Raw genomic sequence first — 22,179 nt, forward strand, 5'->3', positions numbered from 1 at the left:
GAACATAAGTTTTTAACTTTGATGATGGGCTTATCATTTAGAAAGAAACTATTTTATTCACAATATCAAAAGTACTTTAAGACATAAAAACACTTCCACTTTCAGCGAAGACAGAGTAACAGAGACTGTATTTACTCTTGCACCTGGGAAAAAACTCCAGCAAAGTATATAAAATAATGATTTTCAAGACCCTGAGCATCAGGTGACAAAGGACAATGATCCCGAGATATGGAAAACAAATGAGGTGAGTCCCTTAATTGGCCCAGCGTAGTGCCTTGAGAGTGTCCAGGCTGCGGTGCAGAGAGGGTGGAGCTGAGACAGATCCTCTGAATTAAGGAGCCCAGGGTGACCAGAGTTTGCAGGACACAGGACCGGAGAGAAGAGACCTCCAGAGTGTTCCCTGGAGAAGCCAGCAGGGTGCTGATCAGCGCATGTGTGTGAGCAAACTCTCTGAGACTGGGGAAAGGGAGTGGTGCTAAGCTCTCATTTCAGCTCCTCCTACCCACCCCCAGAGTGCTAAGTAACTTGTGGCCTCTCTGTTCCTTATTCCCCACCCCCACTCTCTAAATAACCCATTTCCAACGATAGTTCAGAAGAGGGCATTTTTAGCTACACTTAACAGGTCTTCCTAAAGAGTCTCTGAGGGGCTTCCCTGGTGGTGCAGTGGTTGAGAGTCCGCCTGCCCATGCAGGGGACACAGGTTCGTGCCCCGGACTGGGAAGATCCCACATGCCGCGGAGCGGCTGGGCCCGTGAGCCATGGCCGCTGAGCCTGCACGTCCGGAGCCTGTGCTCCGCAACGGGAGAGGCCACAACAGTGAGAGGCCCGCGTACCGCAAAAAAAAAAAAAAAAAAAATTGCAGAGAGTCTCTGAGTCTTGTAATTCTCAGAATTTAGAAAACCTTTCAAGATGTTGGCAATAGAATCTTCCCAAATGGGTCGAGCTTAGCATGACTTTTAGTTTGTAAAAGATGCGAGAACCAGGTAGGACAGAAAAGCACAGTTCCAGAGCAGAGCACTCCTGGGTTGTGTGCCAGGCCTGGCGTGTGGAGGAAGCAGTGGCCGAGAAGTCTTGACACCTGCCCAGCTGGGCCTTCGTGTGCCCTTGGGAAGAAGAGGGTGTAGACTGTGGCCCTGATGACCTGACTGTGTGCCACACCGGTGTCAGATTTGGAACCACAGGCCTAGGGAGCTTGAGAAGCCGCCTTGTATATGCCGTCCACTTAGGGACTCATCATCCCATGATCGATTCTTCTTCACCATCTGTCTCAAGCCTGCTATGGTCCAGGCACTGTGCTGGATGCTTGGATCCAACAGTGAGCATGAGAAGTGCCCACGCCCGTGACTCTTACACTCGAGTAGAGGAGGAGACACACCGTCAACCAGTGTACGTCAGGTGGACAGGAGTACCATAAGAAAAATAAAGCAGGTGATGGGATGTGGGTGACCAGGAGGTTGGGGGGTGCTATTGATACAGAGTGGTCAGGGAGTTCTTTCTGAGGTGGTGACATCTGAGCGGAGACTTGAATGAAGCTTGTATGGGGAGGGGGATGGGGACCTAAGTGGTGAAAACGGGTTCCTGAGGTGGAAGTGTGCTTTACAAGGAGGCCAGTGGGGCTAGAGCAGGATGAGGAAGGAGCGAGGGGCAGGAGAATGGAGCAGATGACACTGGACCCTGCAGATGTGTGAGTGACAAAGGAGGTGGCAGAGGATCTGAGGAGATGAGTAACATGGTCTGACGTGCCCCGGGAGGGAATCCCTCTGGCTTCAGTGGGGAATAGACTGTGGGGTTAGGAGACCACCATACATCCGGGTTGATGGTGGCATGGACCAGGGAGCTGAGGAAGTGGTCGGATGCTGATGGGTTTGAAGCTGGAGCAGCGGGACGTGCCGATGTATCCAGTGTGTGGTGTGAGAGAAGAAGGGCGTAAAAAATGACCCCATGTGTTTTGTTCAAAGTAACTGAAGGACAGAGTGGACACTCACAGACACGGGAAGCCTGGGAAAGGAGGAGCCTGGTGGGGCGTGAGGCCAGTGGGAATCAGGAGTTCGATTTTGGTGTTTAATCAGTGTTTAATAGGCAATGAGATCTCAGCTGATATTCAGGCCGGAAGTCAGGACTGGAGGTGACCTGAGACCACAGCCAGGGGAGTGGACTGAGCTACCCTAAGAGATGGTTCTTTCCCCTGATGAAGCCAGTTCCGTTTGGGGGTCCCACACTTTCTAACGGGTGTCAACACTTTTCGTGATTACATTTTCTTTGCACGGAGGCTTCATTTGAAAGCCAGCTGCACCTGCCGGCAGGAAGGTGTACCTGAAAAATAAGGAAAAATAGACTTAAATAATTAAGAATTCTTTCTTGTTCACAGTTACAACTTTGCAGAGGCTGGAGGGTCTAAGGGCTCGGTTTCCATCGGTCGTGTAATGTAACATTTTTCAGGACGCCAGGGATGCTTTTTGTTTAAAATGGCCTCAAGTCCAGGCTGGATCTTCTGGGAATGAAACTTGGGTGGGGGGAGTAGATAAAGAAAAGCTGGTGTTGGAAGAGGGTCCTGGCTGGAACACGGTCCCAGTAGTGTCTGTTTATGCAAGTGGGAGATATTCATGTGCAAAATAAGGGGGCTGAACCATCTCAAGCTTTCTTCCAGCCTCAAGGCTCTGTGGGTCTGACCCTAAGTCTGTGGGGTCTCTCAGCAACCCCTCACCCAGAGGAATTCATTTCTCCTGCCCCCTCCCTTCCTCCAAGAAAAACCGATTCGCAGGAATTCTTAGCTTCGTTCTGAGACCTGAAGCCAAGATACGGTTTCTGATCATCCTTCAGGACTTCAGGTGGCTCCCTTAGTCCTTCAAAACCAGGTCGATTTTGACAAGGCTGCCTGGCCAGTGTTTCAAATTTCAGTTCAGGTCCTAAAAGTTCCTCCCGTTTTTCAGTTGAAAGGAGAACTCAGGTTGGAGGGAGACAGTTTTAGTCTGAAGGCTTTTATGAAACTGTCTGTATTCACTCACTCCTCTGAGCCTGGAGCCGTTTCCAGTAAGAAGGAGGTGACAGGCTCTCCAAATAAAGAGTCACCTTTTGAAAGCACTCCAGCCCAGCAGCAGCATGGGGGCTTTTGATGATCCTGACTTGCGTCTTGAGAAGAGGGCAGGCCAGCGCTGGGTTTGGGCTCTCTTCACCGCCCCCCCCCCCGCCCCCTTAGCGTACTTTGATCTGTGAAGCATGTCTAATCCTCAGCCAAGTCTGCTAGAACTTTATCCAGAGCCGGAAAAGGGGAAATATTTTTCCTTTCTTGGGTGGATTTGTATTTATATAAACCCTTAGCAACGCTGATGGAGCCAAGTGGCCAGCACACACGTCTGAGGAGCTGGAATGACTGAGTGGCGGGAACAGGCAGGGCAGCGTGTCCCTCTGTCCCTGCTCAGCTTTGACACGGGTCAGACCTACCGAAGGTCAGGAGAGGGTGGTATAAGTCGTCACGTGCATTTTGCTGAAGGATGTGCTTGTTCGTAAGGCCGTTTATACAACGGCTTGAGCTGAGCCAGCAACTCATCAGTTAACTCCAGATCATAACTCCAGTGAGACACCTGTATGTATATGAATGATTAGGTCACTTTATTTTTTTTGTCATCACTAAGAATATAGGGTTGTGGAAGGCCTTAGCTGTCCTCTGAAACTTTAACCTCGGAAGCTTGACCTTTTCACAGTGTGTCCCGTTATTGATTTTACTTGCATGAATTTGTCTACATCTTTTTGGTCAAGCCCTTGCCATTTCTCATGGGTAGTGAGTTTTTACTCTTCTTTTATTGAGGTAACATTGATTTATAACATTATATAAGTTTCAGGTGTACATTATATTTCTACATCTGTACACCCTACAGTGTGCTCACCACCAAACATTCAGTTTCTATCCATCACCATCTATTTCCTCCTTTTTACCCTCCCCCCATCCTTTCCCCTCTGGGAATCACTGTTCTGTTCTTTGCATCTACCTGTTTTTGTTTAGTTTGGTTTGTTCATTTAGTTATTGTTTATTAGTTTTTTATATTCCACATGAGTGACATCAGACAGTATTTGCCTTTCTCCACCGGACTTCTTTCAGGGTGGTGAATGATTTAATTATTTTTAATTTTTTTTATTCTTTTGGCCGTGCCGCACAGCATGTGGGAGCTTAGTTCCCCTGACCAGGGATTGAATCCGTGCCCCTTGCACTGGAAGCACTGTGTCTTAACCACTGCACCACCAGGGAAGTCCAGGGTGGTGAACTTTTAAAGCCTGCTTACCATCGATATGAAGGCTTTCTTGTCCTAAAACCACCTTGCTGAAGTGGTACCTCACTGTTCCACATTTCTAGGATATAGCACGATTCGCTTTCAGATATTCTCGAGGAGTCTTGTACAGAATCTAAAGACAGGCTCTCTTGTTCTTGTGATATCACGATTTGTATATTATCTGGGCTAGTCTGGGACTGGTATAAAGGTGCTGACAACAGCCAGTGTATAGAACGTTGATATAAAGCAATCTATTATTTTGCTATTTTGGGCTCTTTTAGAACCAAAAGCAAACCCAGTGTAGGCACCCCAGTTTCTGGCAACTTCCCTGGAGTAATCCTGCTACATATTAATAAACACCACAGGAGCCACGTTTACCTGCTGTCTCGGGATGTTTATCCTGGTCTCCAGGAATGTTTATTTTGTGTCTGTTGGGGTCTCATACTTCAGCAGGGAATCTTCCTAAAGTTTCTCCCTGGCATCTCATCCCAGTTCTGTGATGGACACTTGGGGAGGGAAACTCCTTGGGCACCCTGGGACTCTTTCAGCAGGTGGAGAGAATCCAGGTGGAAAAGCAGCCTGGAGGAGGAGGAGAAGATGGGGACTTTTGTTCCACCGCAGGTGATGGAAATAGGGGGGCTGTAGAAGGGGAATTTCAAAGCACTGAGTTATGAGGAAGTGGTGGGGAAGAATGGTACAGAGGGTTGCATGTGGTCAAATAAAAACACAAAAAAGAAAAAAACGACATTAGGAAAAGGAAGTGTAAGCTTGTAATGTGAGGGAAGAAGATTTACAAAGAAATTTTGTCAGCAGTTTCCCCACCCCCCGCCTTGGTTGAACTTTTGCCAAGTGCTTGATCTGAGGTCCCAGCTCTTTTGATCCAGAAGAGACCTATGTGATGATCCATCCAGGAGGGGCCCTGGACCAAATGCCACTCTTCTCAGTTTAGCATACCTGAGATGTTTAGTCACCTCCTGTTCCTCAAACAAACAAAAAGCTTTCTGAAATTAAAAGCAAACATTACTATGAGGACAGTCATCTTCTGTCAGGAATTGGGTTAAACAAGGAAAAGCTAGGCTTGTCTGCTCCAGATGGGCACCTGCCATAAAAGGAAAAATTTCAAAGTGTCCATCATGTGTGCCCGGCTTGCGGGGAGGCTTGGCTTCCACTGAGTTACTCATCAGGAAGGTCTGAGTGCTTCACAGGTTAGCATCATGGAATGAGTCAGAGAAGAAATCAAGAGTGTGGCCTTTGTCTTTCCTTCTGCCTGTAACTGTCACCATTGTCACCACCTTGTAGGATGTTGGGAAGACGCTGAAGTGTTGAAATTTTGTTTGTTCAGTGCAGCCCAATGACAAGCCATGAAGACTCACTGAAGATAGGTACTGAGTTATACCCTTAGTTCAAGGTCATCTCTAAGAACCCCAACTGGCCTGCTTCTGTTTTGCTGATAGGTTGTCCCCTCTTAATGATAAGACTTTACAAATTGTCCCCAAAGCTTCAAGGCACAGAAGGGCATTTCTGAGTGATTTTTTTTAAAAAACAACGAAGTCCCAGCATTTAGAATCAAAACTGGACTTGAGAATTCAACAAATCTGGGAGACAGAAATACCTTTACACTGTTAAATTGCCTGGAACTCAGTGGATTCCTACACTTTGAAGAACTGCAGGGCTATATGGCGAAAGTGAAAATAGTTCTGGAAGACAGTCACAATGTCTGAGGGTGTAAGTTTTTGCAGCTACCTTTGCACTTCATAACTTAGGATGTATCCGATTATTAGGTGGCCCTATCAAGTTGACTTCTTTCCAAGAGGAACAAGTTGAGCCAAAAGCAAACTGCTCACAGGGAGAACACAGCATCCCTGCAGTTTGGGGGAACCCCTCTCGGAGTCCCAGAGCTCCCTAAGAGTATATGGTGAGGCCCAAGTGCTGGATGGTATCTGTGGGCACCCGAGCTGACCTCCCTGTGGCCCAGCAGGGAGATGCCTGAGAATCTAGGGGTACCCCAGCCAATTTCCTGGCGAGTTCAGCAGTATCCCCCAAGGCACATCCCCAGAGAGTTTCGAGGGTGGCCTAGCTGGCTTCCTCGTTGATTCAGCAGCAACCCTGGGGGCGGGTAGCTTTTCAGGGACTCTAGTTGGTGCCCATCTAGCCTCAGTTCAACAGCGTGATCCCCACCTTCCCCCCAAAGACAGCTTCCTGGGGAATTTTGTCAGCACCCAGGGGACAGTTCCCTGCTGGCTTTAGCCAGCTGACTGTGGACTAGTCTGGCCTGGGCAGCCCAGCAGCCTTTTCCCCTACTCAGAGGCTGTACCACACCCCATCCAACCAACAAGGTCTGAATCTCAGCTTTGCCCAGGGCTCTCCCACGCCCAGGTTCTTCTTCCTGGGCAATTCTCCCTCAGCCTTGGAGTTATCCTTTAGAGTTTTCTTTCCTCTTGGTAGTAAATTCACTGTAATAGGTTAATAATTATTTCTATTAAAGCTTACTCTGTGGTCTCCTGAGACCCTGACTGATCCACACAGCCAGTAACTTTTAGCCAGGATTGCAACTAAGGCTATCTGATTCCAGAACCAAACTAATTTGTATTGTTTCTCTATGACCAGCAGTTTCATATACATTGATTGCTGTGATTAAAGTGCTTTAGACTAATTTTTTGTTTTTTAAATTTTTATTGGAGTATAGTTGATTTACAATGTTGTGTTAGTTTCAGGTGTACAGCAAAGTGAATCAGTAATACATATACATATATCCACTCTTTTTTAGATTCTTTCCCCATATGGGTCGTTACAGAGTATTGAGTAGAGTTCCCTGTGCTATACAGTAGGTCCTTGTTAGTTATCTATTTTGTATATAATAGTGTGTACATGTCAATCCTAGTCTCCCAATTTATCCCTCCCCTGCCCCTTCCACCTGGTAACCATAAGTTTGTCTTCTACATCTGTGGCTCTATTTCTGTTCTGTACCTTTTTTTTTTTTTTTGCAGTACGTGGGCCTCTCACTGTTGTGGCCTCTCCCGTTGCAGAGCACAGGCTCTGGACGCGCAGGCTCAGTGGCCATGGCTTACGGGCCCAGCCGCTCCGCGGCATGTGGGATCTTCCCAGACCGGGGCACGAACCTGTGTCCCCTGCATCAGCAGGCGGACTCTCAACCACTGCGCCACCAGGGAAGCCCTGTAACATTTTTTTAGATTACACATATAAATGATAATATGATATGTGTCTTTCTCTGTCTGACTTACTTCACTCAGTATGACAGTCTCTAGGTCCATCCATGTTAAATGTCCTCATTCTTTGTTATGACTAATATTCCATTGTATATATGTACCATATCTTCGTTATCTACTCCTGTTAGTGGACATTTAGGTTGCTTTCATGTCTTGGCTATTGTAAATAGTGCTGCAATGAACATTGGGGTGCATGTATCTTTTCGAATTATGGTTTTCTCCAGACATATGCCCAGGAGTGGGATTTTGGATCATATGGTAGCTCTATAAGTCTTTTAAGGAACCTTCATACTGTTCTCCATAATGGTTGTACCAATTTACATTCCCACCAACAGTGTAGGAGGGTTCCCTTTTCTCCACACCCTCTCCAGCTTTTATTGTTGGTAGACGTCTTGATGATGGCCATTCTGACTGGTGTGAGGTGATATCTCATTGTAGTTTTCATCTGCATTTCTCTAATAATTCATGTGCTTTTGGCCATCTGTGTATGTCTTCTTTGGAGAAATGTTTATTTAGATCATCCACCCATTTTTTGCTTTTTTTTCTTTTTCTTTTTTTGTATTGAGCTGCATGAGCTGTTTATATCTTGGAGATTAATCCCTTGTCAGTCGCATCATTTGCAAATGTTTTCGCCCATTCTGTGGATTGTCTTTTTGTTTTATGGTTTCCTTTGCTGTGCAAAAGATTTAAAGTTTCATTATGTCCCATTTGTTTATTTTTGTTTGTATTTTCATTACTCTAGGAGGTGGGTCAAAAATAATCTTGCTGCAATTTATGTCGGAGAGTGTTCTGCCTATGTTTTCCTCTAAGAGTTTTATAGTATCCGGCCTTACGTTTAGGTCTTTAATCCATTTTGAGTTTACTTTTGCATATGGTGTTAGTGTTCTAATTTCATTCTTTTACATGTAGTTGTCCTGTTCTCCCACCACTTACTGAAGTGACTGTCTTTTCTCCATTGTATATTCTTGCCTCCTTTGTCATGGATTAGTTGATCATAGGTGTGTAGGTTTATTTCTGGGCTTTCTGTCCTGTTCCACTGATCTATATTTCTGTTTTTGTGCCAGCACCATACTGTTTTGATGACTGTAGCTTTGTAGTATAGTCTGAAGTCAGGGAGCCTGATTCCTCCAGCTCCATTTTTCTTTCTCAAGATGACTTTGGCTATTCGGGGTCTTTTGTGCTTCCATACAAATTGTAAGGTTTTTTGTTCTAGTTTCTGTAAAAAATGGCATTGGCAATTTTCTAAGTATTGCATGGACTGACTTTTGATAAAAATCTGTTTTCAGTAGCAAGCACATGTTATTTCACCATTGTTGTTTTTTTTAGTGGAAATGTCTACCATACAGATGGCTTTCTTACCACATAACCCACTCTGGAAAAGACGTGGACACCCGTTTATCTTTTCAAAAGAGCAGTTCATCACGTTGGCCTCCAGGGCCTTTGCGCTGGGCTCTTTTCTCTTTTTACATTCTTTTTTATAACTAATTTATTTTTATTATTTATTTATTTTTGGCTGCGTTGGGTCTTCATTGCTGCACGCGGGCTTTCTCTAGTTGCGGTGAGTGGGGGCTACTCTGTTGTGGTGCGTGAGCTTCTCATTATGGTGGCTTCTCGTTGTGGAGCACTGGCTCTAGGCACACGGGTTTCAGTAGTTATGGCATGTGGGCTCAGTAGCTGTGGCACATGGGCTTAGTTGCTCCACAGCATGTGGGATCTTCCTGGACCAGGGTTCGAACCCATGTCCCCTGCATTGGAAGGTGGATTCTTTTTTTGTGTGTGTGTGGTACACGGGCCTCTCACTGCCGTGGCGTCTCCCGTTGCGGAGCACAGGCTCCAGACGTGCAGGCTCAGCGGCCATGGCTCACAGGCCCAGCTGCCCCGGGGCACACGGGATCCTCCCGGACCGGGGCACCAACCCGCGTCCCCCACATTGGCAGGCAGGCTCTCAACCACTGCGCCACCAGGGAAGCCCAGAAGGCGGATTCTTAACCACTGGACCACCAAGGAAGTCCCTCCTTTCTCTTTTTTATCTTCTGAGCCTTGTGATCTTTCACTCATTCTATTACTCACTCCTCCATCTACCCACCTGTTCATTGTAGTAGTTCAGACACGGAGACTTAGAGCTGGAGAAAACTCAGAGAGAAACAGGGCCATTTCCTTAATTGTGTTTTTAGGGTGTGGGATACCCAGCTCAGAGTACAAGTGGCAAGTACAACATAATTCACCGCTTCGTGGAAATCTGTCTCTGGCTGTGGTTCCCACTTCTGCCTCCCATTCTTTCCTCAGCCCTCTTCAGTCACACACCCGTCCCCACCTTGCTGCTTCTGTCAAAGCCTCCAGTCACCTCCAAGCCCAGTGGTCCCGTCTCCGTTGTTACTTTGCTTGTCCACTCAGCAGAGTTGAGCACAGCTGGTCACTCCCTTTTCTTGAAGGAGTTTGGTTTCCTTTGTGAAGCCACGTTCTTCCTGTTCTCCTTCTGCCTCCTTGGCAGTTCCTGGCTGGCCTCTCTCCTTTTCAGCCCCTAAACTTTCAGTGCTCTAAACTTGGAGCACCCCAGGCTGTTTCCTTTTTCTTCTTTATCTACTCAATTTCCTGGGTGATGTCATTCACTCGTATGCCTTTCCAGATCATGTGTTTGCTGATTCCTCCCAAATCTCTACCTCCAGTCTTAACCTTTTCCTGCAAATCCAGAACTGAATGTGTAATTCCACAATTAATATCTATCACCCTGTTGTCTAACAGTCAGATCTAACTTGGCCAAAACAGAACTCCTAATTTCTCCCCTTCCCGCTAACAATCTTCTCGCTTAGTCTTGCAAGTAGTACCACCAGCTGCTGTCTTCCCATACCAAAGATTTGGAATTATCCTTGGTTCGTCTCTGCATCTTACCTCCACATCCAATTCACTGGCAAGTCCTGCTGACCGTCTATGAAACATAACGCCAGTCTCTCCAGACCAGGCCTCCACCACCTCTCACCTGGGCTCCTCTGTGAGCCTTCTTATGGTTTCCTTGCCTTCATTTTGCCATCCCACACAGCACCCAGAGGGATCTTCTTAGATCAGATGTCATTACTCCATTTAAAACCTTCCATATGGCTCCCCACCACTTAGAATCAAAACCAAACATTTTCCCCTGTCTGCAGAGTCCATGATCTGGGCTTCACTGTCTTGCCTCTTCATCTTGTCCCGTTTCCCCTTCACCCCATGATCTAGATTCTTCTCTGGGCAGCCAAGCATCTTCCTACTTTCATGACTTTGCATTAGCCTGGAATGTTCTTCCCATGGCTTGCTTTTCCTTGTCATTCAGCTTTCAGCATAAACGTCACCTCCTCAGAGAGGCATCCTGGGCAACCCAGTCGCTCCCTATCTCATTAGCCTGTTTTAATAATCTGTGTAACAAGTTTTTAATAAGTTACGTAGTTGGTTCCTTACTAATCTTCCTTCTAGACTGTAAGCGCCACGAAAGCAGGGGTCTTCGTGTACCTTATTCGCTGCTGTTCTCTCAGAGTCTGTGGTGCTGTCTCACATTAGTTGGTGGTTGTTATGTACCTGTTAAATGAATGAGTGAACTCAGTGGCAGAACCAGGCCTAGGACATAAGATTTTCCTCTTTCGTTTCACATCTAATTTATACCAGGATGTCTTTTGCCAGTAAAGTTATCCTAGCTCCAAGTTATTGATATCTCCTGTTTACTTAAAGGTTATGGTAAAATTTCCAAAAACAATTCCAAAGCCAAATTACCTTTAATCCACTGTGATCTTAAATTTACTTTTAAACTTCACCTTTCATTTCAATATGTTGGAAAATACCACATTCAATGACATTTTATGACCTATATCCTTTAGTTTTTAAACTTAAAATTGTTTCCATTTATTCCAAGTGACTATTATAAAATGGTACTCTAAGACACTTTTATAAGTTGGGAAGATCACACTTCCATAGTTGTGCATGATTTTTACCTCTCTGAAAACGATGTCGGCCAGAGATGGGCCCAGTCCTGGTCTCGGAGATGGAAGGGCCAGGTCTGTTTGTGCTCTTGACACACGCTCGCTGTGCTGCTTCCTGCACATCAGTTTCTCTTCTAAAAAAAAGTCATAATTCATAGTCACAAAATGGATTTTTTTTTTAAAGAACAGGACTACCAAAAAGTACAACCTTGTCTATTTATTTTATTTCTTTGGAACAGCAGCCAAGCTGGAGCTGCCCAACCCTGGTCCTGAGGGAGGTGCTGTGCTGTGCTGAGGCCCAGCCATGGGGACCGTCCCCTAAAACGGCATGAGGTGGCCAGGTCTGCAGACGTTGGTTTTGTGGGAACCAATAGGTACTGAGAGATCTCTTCTGCTCCCTTTTCTCACACTTTTAAGTGTGCACAGTGGTGCATTTTTCTTATTTTTTATTCAAGTGTACTTGGTTTACAGTATTATGTTAGTTTCAGGTGTACAGCACAGTGATTCATTTTTGCAGCTTATACTCCATTATACGTTATTATGAGATAATGGCTATAATTCCTTGGGCTGTACAGTATATCCTTGTTGCTTATCTATTTTATGTGTAGTACTCTGTATCTGTTAATCCCCTACTCCTAAACTGTCCCTCTTCCGCTTTGGTAACCACTAGTTTGTTTTCTGTGAGTCTGATTCTGTTCTGCTATATACATTTGTTTGTATTATTTTTTAGATTCCACATATAAGTGGTATCATACAGTATCTGTTTTTCTCTCTCTGACTTATTTCACTAGGCATAATATTCTCTAGGTCCATCCATGTTGCTGCAAATGGTAATATTCCATTGCATGTATATACCACATCTTCATTATCCAGTTGTCTGTTGATGGGCACTTGGGTTGCTTCCATATCTTGGCCATTGTAAATAGTACTGCTGTGAACACTGGGGTGCATGTATCTTTTCAAATTAGTGTTTTCATTTTTTCCCAGATACATACCCAGGAGTGGAATTGCTGGATCCTATGGTAGTTCTATTCTCCATTTTTTGAGGAACCTCCATACTGTTTTCCATAGTGGCTGCACTAACTTACATTCACAGTGTTTACCTCTCCTTTGTATATACTTTCTGGCCTTTGTTTTAAGACAAGATGTCCTTTTATCTCTGTCTGGCGTTCGTCTTCATATAAAAGGGACTGTGGAGTTCTCCCATCTTTGCTGCCTTGATAACTCAGTGGGCTTGCAAAGTGGGAGCCTTCCTGCTCATCAGTTTCTGAGGGTGCTGCCTTTGCCCTGAGGGGATGTGGGAGGAAACATGCGTTTGTGTATCATTGCATCTCATCCAGAGTCACACTTAAAATGCATCTCATCCAGAGTCACACTTAAAAGACAGCAGTGAACTTTGCGGGGTGGAGGAGTGAGCTTCAGAATATTCAAGCTGAAAGAGGCCTTGAAGAAATCTAGATAATTCCTTATTTAATAGAATCTATATAATTGCTTGTTTTAATTTCCAGACCACTTTTGCTGTTTTGAGGGATGTTCATAACTCAGATCTTTACCCTGGATCAGGAAGTGGGTTTTATTTGTACTGAAAAGACATGTTTTAGGCTTTTAGTATTGTGGTTTGGGTCGTCAGAGTGATACCTTTTTAGTATTTTGCATAATGTGCCCAGTATTTGTGAATTCTGATGATTAGCAGAAAAAGATGAGCTCATTTCACTCATCTCCTGTAGTTTAGAAATAAATCGTAATAAAACTTGGTGTTCTGTTCTTCCACAGGGGAAAAACAACTAATGAGCGTTCACTAGCATTTTAATGCCAGAAATCTTGAGACAGAGTGATTAAGTAAGAATAGCTTTTCATAACTTTAATAGGCACAGGGAGACTGTGTAGTGGCCTAATACAGCCTCAGTAGATGCAGTGGTCTGTTCGTCCAGCCAAGTTTCTGCTACTTCAGGAAGACTGTGTAAAAACCGCACATGAATAGAGAATTTCCAACAGAGGAGAAAGCACCTGCATTTAAAGCTGGCGTCTCCCTTCAGCGTGAAGCATATACTTAGCCTTTTTTTTTTTAAATTGATCCAAGCATAAAAATAAACAAATAACCTCAGGACCATTTAATCTTGAATGACCCATTTCACTCCAAATCCAGTTGTGTTCCTTATCAGTTTATGTTTCTAATGAGAACATACTTTCAAATTTCCTTTCTACACAGAAATATTGGTCTCATAATTTTTAATGACTACAGAGAATTCTGTCTTCTGAATTGTGTCATAGTTTTTAATCATCCCCTTTGTTGAATATTTGAGAGGGTTACTAAGTTTTCACTGTTTTATGAATAGTGTTGCTATGAGCAAATCATTATATAATTTTTGTAAGAAAGGCCCACTTCCTTGAAGCGAATTCCTAAAAATGGAAATATAACAGGTCACATGAATATTTCTCCTTCCTCTATTGGTAACATTTTCTGTAAATATAACATTTTTTTTGCAGCTGCCACCAACTTTGGGATTTATCTTTTTTATTAGCTTTTGCCAGTGATGACAGATGTGTAATAAATCTAAATCCCCCACACTTCCAGGTCTTTTTCCAGTCCTGGAAATCAGTATTAGTCTGGCCTTCTCATTTGTTCTCTAGCATCTCGTAACTTCCTAGGGGGCATCCACTGCACAGTACCATAGTTCTTTTTTTGTGCACTCGACTTTCTCCAGTGCCGAAGCCCTCCACATCACAGGCCTTGCTTTAGACTCCTGTATCCCTGCAGCTCCTCACACGGTAATAGCTCCCTAATTAGGTGCTCAACCAATAGGCTGTGCTTTAGTTTGAAAATCAAGCTTGTGTTACGGAAATCAGAGCCAATTAGCTTCTATTTTAGTAGCCAACATGTTAGGAACCACTGTTTGTGTTACTGATAAGATAGTTTTTTGTTTTTTTTTTTTTTTTGAGAGGAAAAGTCCGTTTGTCTTACTTTCTTAATTTAATAACTGGGCACGTTTCCAAAATCCTCAGAATCTGGCCCCAAGCAGTAGCTTGTCGGAGTGCACGTATGTCCTGGAGCTCGTGAACCGTTCTGTTTCTTGCATCTGCACAGCACCAAGTGAATTTTTCGTATGCATGAAATTTCTCAGTGCCTTCGACTTTCCTGCTGTTTCAGTGGCTGGCAGTGCTGCTAGGGGTAAGACCCACACAAAACCAGTTCCCTGGACCTGGGTGATTCTGGGCATCTGGAGCAGGGCGGGGGGCACTAAAGCTCTTGGTTTAATAGAAATTGATAGCCAATGCTTAATAGTCAACTGCGAATTATTTCCAGTTCTCTGGCAAAACCTACACTGTTCCCAGCAAGGAAGCCAGCGGTGCAGGAACGGGAGCCTGGGGTTGGGGCTTGACATCTACATTTGTTATCCTGGGCCCTCAGGCACTTGCAGGAAGGAGGAGCAGAGGCCTGTGTGAAATTCCCACCAGGAGAGAGTTCTTGGGGGAAGCCAGAGATTCCCAGTCTGGGTTCAAGCCTTGGGGGTAATCTTGGGACAGAAAGTAGAAACTGAAAGTATCAGGTGAGGAAGCAGGGGAGGGCGGTCTGGGACCGGGGGTGGGGGGGGGGGGTGGGGGTGTTAACAAGCCTGGGTCGTTCAGAGCATTCTCTTGGTGCAGTTCTAGCCCCGTGGTAGGTGGTGGGTTTAAAGCTCTCTGTGAGACTCCGAGCAAATCTGTTAAACGCAGAGACCTTCTGACTTGTAAAGTGGTATTTGGACTGGATGACTTCCAAGTCTCAGTCTGGTGCAACATGCTCTTACTTTGGTTCATTTTATGACTTCGAGAGCATTTAATGTTTACGTTTTTAATTTGCCTTTTTATATTTTGAGATCTTTTCCTAGCTGGTGTCGGAGCAGAATTCTGATACCCATGTATCCATGATACAAGCTAATGATGCTAAATTAACTTTTGCAGTCATTTGGTGTTTACATTAGTTTGGTTAAGGAACTCAAATTACATTTGGTTCGTATTGTGCAAAGCCATATAAAATTGTTCAAACCAGGAAACAGCTGTCTTTCATAAAAGTACAAAGATGTCAATGGTTAGTTCATTACTGAATAATAGCATTTTTGGATTACTTTTCTAGGAGAGATGTGTTCTGGAGTAAAGAAGCAGTCCCCACTTTGGGGGGATGGGTATCAGAGGGTGGCAGCAAAAGGTAAGGGCCCCAGAGATGTTCCCAAGGTCACACAGCCTCAGTCTGCCCCTTGCTAGCCTTGACTCTGGGTACATCACATAACCTCCCTGAACGTTAGCTTCCTGATTTGCAAAATGAGGATAAACCCTTATAGTAACATTGTAAAGATGAAATGAGATGTACATTTAAAGCTGTCTGTTCAGTGCTAGCACATGGGCATGCTCTGTCAATGTGAGTTCGCTGGAGGTGAGACGTTTAGATACACGGCATTTTCAGTCAAAGGATTTTTTGTATCCTCACATGAATGGCATATACTTTGGGGTCCCCAGAATTTCAAATCAGTAATACAAGTGATGGCTGTTGATGTTTTATTTCCAGTAGCATCTTTCCCCAGTTGGCAGATGTTTTGTGACCTTGGTTTCATTTATTTACTTTCTAGGTATAAGTAGGGGAATTTAGGCAATAATGCACCATTGTCCGCCAAAAGCTATTTTTTGAATTTTCTGAGCAAGAGCTGGCCATGAAAACAGAGAAAGGGCAGAGGGTGCTACTGGGTAAGCGGACAGTGGGGAGGAAAGCAAGAAACGGAAGGCATCACTGCTCTTGGGGATTTGATGATCTGGTTGGAGAGATCGTATCCGGGGCAGGCAGAGTACGCAGGTTTCCTTTGGGGTGACTTACTAGCTCCCATTACTCATAAGAGAGCATTGTGTTGGTCCTTTACAAATCCGCACACACACCTACCCAGGAAATCCTCTTGCCAGCATGAACCAGCCTGTTTACCTTGATAACACACCTTTAGTCAGCTGCATTTCCAGATCATTAATACGGGGCTTTGTTGCAAGGCTGCTGTGAATTCCATCTGCCCCCATCCTCATTATGAACACCTCCTTGGCAGCCCTGCTTCTCCGGGCTCGAGGGATCCTGGCTCAGTTTGCTGCGACGTCTAGATAAAGATCTCTGGAGCCCATCTGGGGAAAGGAAGGTGAGGAAAAGAGTGGCAGATGCTGTCTTTGTCCGGAATGGTAGCCTTCCTGCCATCACCATTAGAATGTTCTCCACAGTGATGCAGATGAGCCAGTGAGAGCAGAGCCAGTTCTGCTCTGGTTGCACATTTGTTCTCTGATTCCACTGTCTGCAGACCCTTCCCGTCGTCCTCACTACCTGCCCTGCTCCGTGCTTCCTCTACCCCCTCTCTAAGGTGGCCTCATTTTTGAAGGCAAATCTCACTAATGCATGTTTCTCTCTCCTGCAGGGGAGTTGCTGAGTCAGCCCAGACCAGAAGGCGTGGCAGAGATCATTTGCCCCAAGAATGGCAGCGAGCGAGTGAATGTTGCCTTGGTTTACCCACCCACACCGACTGTGATCAGCCCATGTTCCAAGTGAGTTCTGAACCCGCAGCCCCTGTCCCTCACTCCTGAGAACAAAAATCCAGGTTAAAGTACCTTTCATCAAACCTGGAAACGCTCCCCCAGGGCAGACCTAGTTATCTGGGCAACAGCAAAACTATGGCTTATACAACAAACTAGGAACTTTCATTTTTTGTTATTTGTGATTTTTTTTTTTTTTTTTACTTTTGCTGATAAAAGAACATTTTAAAACAGCTTTTTTGAGATTTTGTTCACATATTATACAGCTCACTTGTTTAAAGTGTATGATTCATTGTTTTTTAGTATATTTGCAGGCATATGCAACCAAAAAGAGCGATTTTTTTTTTTTGATAGTCATAATTCTGTCATTGTAGTATGAAGTGGGCCCTCATTTTAGAAAACAGCGAGGGCTCATTAAATAAGGAAAGCTGGCAGAAAATCTGTAGCAGATCCTTTTTTCTTGTGGGTCTCTGATTCTCTATCAGTCCTCGACAATCAGAAGCTGTGTGGTTTTTTTTCCCACCTTCCCCAAAATGGACTTAAAGACACAGAATGTACCCGTGTGAACTAACTTTTGGATACAAGGTTAGCTTAGCATTAAACTCAGATGATAAACTTAGGTTAAACTCATCTGTTTGGTTTCTTCTGTAGTGTTAAGAACTGAACAGGCCACTTTAGACTGAGATGAAATACCTTTCTACTGCAAATCTTGAAAAGCAGTAAGTAGTCCCTGGTCTTCTGGGTGATATCAACAAAGTATTCACGAAGGAGACTTCAAGCATTTTTCTTCCTAGTTGACCACACAGAATATTTTTTCCATATCTAAGCTTTGTATAGGGATGTTGGAAAGTTCGTATTTGAGAATGGTGACCTGTTACGACCTCTTGAGAAACTTGCTGTCAGGCTGCATTCCTGAGAGTTTGTGTGATAGGAACTTATGTCTCCGACCCTCCAAGTATCAGCTTTCCTGTCCTTGATATGCTGTCTGCAGAGCAAGGGTCTGCTGGGGATTTCTCATTCATTAGCAGCTGTCCCTTTTCTCCAAACTGGGTGACTCATTAGACAGAACATCCCTAATCCTTCTTTGCTGCAAAATGTCACTGAACACCCAAGGGAGATTCTTTTCTCATGCTCTTCTATTCAGAATGCTTTTTAAGGTTAGCTTATCACTAACATATGACCCTATGACATTGTGAAACCTTGAAATGCTTCTTAGGATTACCCAGTAACTAAATATGAACCAGAACATTCCCCTGTCCTGAGCATACCAAACATCAGAAATGTTACCATTCTCTGAATTGGTATACACTGGTGCCTTTCTTACACATAGGGTAAGGATAAAGGGATATTATAAAAAACAGGGTCTGGAACGGAGGGGAACAATTGTGCAATAGGCTTTGCATGGGTGTAGATTTTCCTGAGCCAGGAGAGACGGTAACCTGTTGTTTTGCCATAGCCACGTGGCATTTAATAGACGAGATAGAGGTTGGAGTTAAAATATCCACTTGCACGAGAAACCACAGTGGCACCGAGCCAGAGTTAGTGTCTTCTCACTGGCTTCTGTTGTACTGCCACAGAACGACATTTATACCAAGCTGCAGAAATGCTATCAGCTCCTCTCTCTTCCAGTTTATCATACCTGAAATGAACAAGCAGCTTTAAAGCCCTGGGTAATCAGAGCCACATGACCTGAGACTTCTAGATGCTGGAGGGGATACCTTTAGGGACTGAACTGCTTTTGACCTAGCTCTGTGAACAGTTTTATTTTGAAATGGATTTTTAAGAAAAGGTCTCATACAATGGATGGCAGATTTAGAGGGTAACTCTCAATTCTAAATGAAGGAATATCCTTGAGAACAAAATGGAAACAAACAGTCAGGCCCTGCACAGCCCAGTGGAAACTCTAATTTACAAGTGGATGGCAATGTGTTGGAAGTGGGATTTGGGGATCGATGAGGAAAGCTGTCCCAGGAGGTGGTCGTTAGGTCCAGACAGCTTGGGTCTGAGCCTGAGAGCTTCTAAGAGTTAGACTTAGGGTCTCAGCGGACAGTAGAAATTGGCAGACTGGAGTTATTGCCCTGGTTTTGCAACTGCAGCCCCAGTTAACTTAGGCAAGTCACTAGGGAGTGACCTTTTACTGCTCTCTCCTCCTCTAAAATGTAGGTCGATGGTCAAGATCAGACTTCTTCATCAGGCACGTGTATATCAGAATTTCCAGGGCCAGGCACTAGTCTTTAAGAAAACGAGCCACTCAGGTGATTGTCATGTGTGTGCCAGACATTCTGCTCGTTGAGATCCCCTCCAGGGCTCCCAGGCCAGTGAGTCTCATCTTCAGGAGAATTCTTAACAATTTTGCCAGGACGATAGGCGGCAACCAGAGCCATCCCAGGAAAACCAGAATAATCACCCTACTCTTAGGTCATTGATCCAGATCTTACAGTGGTTTTAAAAAGGCATTCCAAGCTCTTCGTTGACCAGTTTACCCCTCTCCTTTATAGGTCAAATGAGACTTGTCATTAACGGCCTGCCTTTGACCATGTGTAAAATAATGGTGCTACTATGAGCTTTATAAGGAAAAACCATTGATGACTGTTATTTGATTGGATCTTCCTTAAGAATTCCAAGCTTCTCTATTTCTCATTTTTTAAAATTTCGAGGTGTGTTATTCACCTACAGACAGAGAATAAAGAGCAAGTAGTGATTTTTTTTTTTAAAAAGTGACTTATTCTCCTAATTCACCTTGGATGATGGTGAAGTCTCTGCCAGCGTTCCACGGGGAAGAGGTTACATGAAGTGAATGGAATGCCCGGCCTTCGGCACCTCGCTCTCCAAGGAGAAGCGTATCAACTGAGTGACTTCTTGGTCCCTTGGCTGATATCAGATAGAAATACGAGTCATTTCCATACTTTGGCGATCCTGGGCTGATTTTCAAGGATATTTGCCTTGGAGATGAGATGAAAATTCATCTAGTAGCAGATTTGCTGGGTTGCTTTGAAAAATTCTGACCTCCTTAAGGATATTCTGTCTGATAAACAGGTTTTTAAAGCGTTGGTAATACTTTCCTACCATCAAGCTTACCCATTCGGTAATGGTTCATATATTTACAGTCACTGTGTCTAATACAATACCTAGTTCCATGCAGAAAATAAATAATTTTTAGTGCCACTTTCAGGAATGGTTTTGCTCCCTGGTGTGTTGGTATTAAACAGATTTGTGAGTTTTAAGGAAATTCGTACAAACACTTGTTATCCTTGGCCCAGTGCAGTCTGAAGGCAGTGGAGTGATGTGTACCCCTGCTCCCAGCCCCCTGTTTACTGAACAGTAGAAGGGAATTGGAGTTTCTTGGAGGGAAATCAGCCTCCTTCAGAACTCTACCTATACCTAAAGTATAGGTAGCAATTTTTAAAAACAAAGACTTAGTTGTTAAGAGCAGTTTTAGGTTCACAATAAAATCGAGCAGAAGGTACAGAAAGACCCCATCTACCCCCTGCCCTGGCCACACACAGCCTCCCCAACCAGACTGGAACATTTGTCACAGGTGATGAACCTACACTGACACCTTGTTATCACCCGAAGCCCACGCTTTACATTAGGGTTCACACTTGATGTCGTACGTTTCATGGGTTTGGACAAATACAGAATGACATGTATCTACCATTACAGTATCTTATACAATATTTTCATTGCCCTAAAAAATCCTCTGCATTTCCCTCTTTATCCCTCCCTCCCCTCTTAACCCTTGGCACCCACTGATCTTCCTTTTTTTAGCTTTATTGGGATGTAATTGACAGATAAGTAAGATACTTAAAGTGTACACTGTGGTATTTGATATCCGTATGCACTGTGAAAGGATTCCCACCATGTAGTTAATTAACACATCCATCTGTCACGTATTTATCCTTCAGAACTTCTGAGCGGCAGCCTAACTGACCTTTAATATAGACAGGGATACTGAGCCTTGGACTTTAGGGATCATAAAGGGCAAAAATATACTTTCAGTGGGAAAAGCAAGGCAAGTACAATAGAAGGATTTTTTTTTCATTAAAAAATTATTTGTGAATTCCTGTCTCATCCTGTTGCTTTACAGGTTGAGACACTTTAAAATTCCAGCTCAGAAGGGAAGTGTGAACTTCTTTGGGCGAATTGCAGCTTGCTATTTGCCTTTCATTTTTAGATAACTTATGGACTATTTCTTTCTCATTTCCAAAGAGATTTTCCTCCTTTACCAATTAAAATATATATTCTGAAACACTGCCACTTGACTCAATTTGTCTACTGATTTTCATTTAAAAGACATGATTCAGAAGGTTAGCTATGAAAATGTTTTACCTTAAGAAATACTGGAGATACATACAGTGGGTGGGGACAAAATGGCGGAGTAGAAGGACGTGAGCTCACCGCCTCTCGTGAAAACAACAAAATCACAACTAACTACTGAACAACTATCAATAAAAAAATGATGGAACCTACCAAAGAAGATCCAAAGACAGAAGAAACCACAACAGTACAGTAGGAGCCGTGCAATCACGATAAAATCAAATCCCATACCGGCCAGGTGGGCAAACCACCAACTGGAAAATAACTGTATCATAGAGGTTCTCCCACAGGAGTGAGAGTTCTGAACCCCACATCAGGCTCCCCAGCCTGGGGGTCTGGTTTCAGGAGGAGGAGCCCCCAGAGCATCTGGCTTTGAAGGCCAGTGGGATTTGATCACAGGAATTCCACAGGACTGGGGGAAACAGACACTCCAGTCCTGGAGAGTGCACACAAGGCCTCATGTGCACTAGGACCCAGGGGAAAAAGCAGTGACCTCACAAGAGCCTGGGCCAAACCTATCTGCTGGTATTGGAGGGTCTCCTACTGGTGGGGGGAGGGGGGACGACTTTGGCTCACTGTGGGGACAAAGACACTGGTGGCGGTAGTTCTGGGGAGTACTCCCTGGTGCAAGTCCTCCTGGAGGCTGCCATTTTCTCACCAAGACCTGGCCCCAGCCACCAGCCTGTAGGCTCCAGTGCTGGGAGGCCTCAGGTCAGACAAGCATCAGGGTGGGAACACAGCCCCACCCATCAGCAGACAGGCTGCCTCAAGTCTTCCTGAGCCCACAGCTGCCCACTAAACACACCCCTTGACAGGGCCCTGCCCACCAGAGGGACAAGACCCAGCTCCACCCACAAGTGGGCAGAAACTAGTCCCTCCCACCAGGAA

The 22,179-nt window shown here is 44.6% G+C and overlaps 1 protein-coding gene across 1 annotated transcript in view; it reads left to right on the forward strand.

The window, feature by feature from the left end:
* The window catches only part of MFHAS1 (multifunctional ROCO family signaling regulator 1), a 110,666-nt gene that overhangs the window by 80,036 nt on the left and 8,451 nt on the right, over positions 1–22,179 (forward strand). The window contains exons 2-3 of the mRNA XM_065900079.1: positions 16,860–16,986; positions 19,138–19,229. Coding sequence (XP_065756151.1) covers positions 16,860–16,986; positions 19,138–19,229 — 219 coding nt within the window. The remainder of the gene's footprint in view (positions 1–16,859; positions 16,987–19,137; positions 19,230–22,179) is intronic.

This window comes from Phocoena phocoena, chromosome 21 (assembly GCF_963924675.1).
Source record: "Phocoena phocoena chromosome 21, mPhoPho1.1, whole genome shotgun sequence".
NCBI classification, from domain to species: Eukaryota; Metazoa; Chordata; class Mammalia; order Artiodactyla; family Phocoenidae; genus Phocoena; species Phocoena phocoena.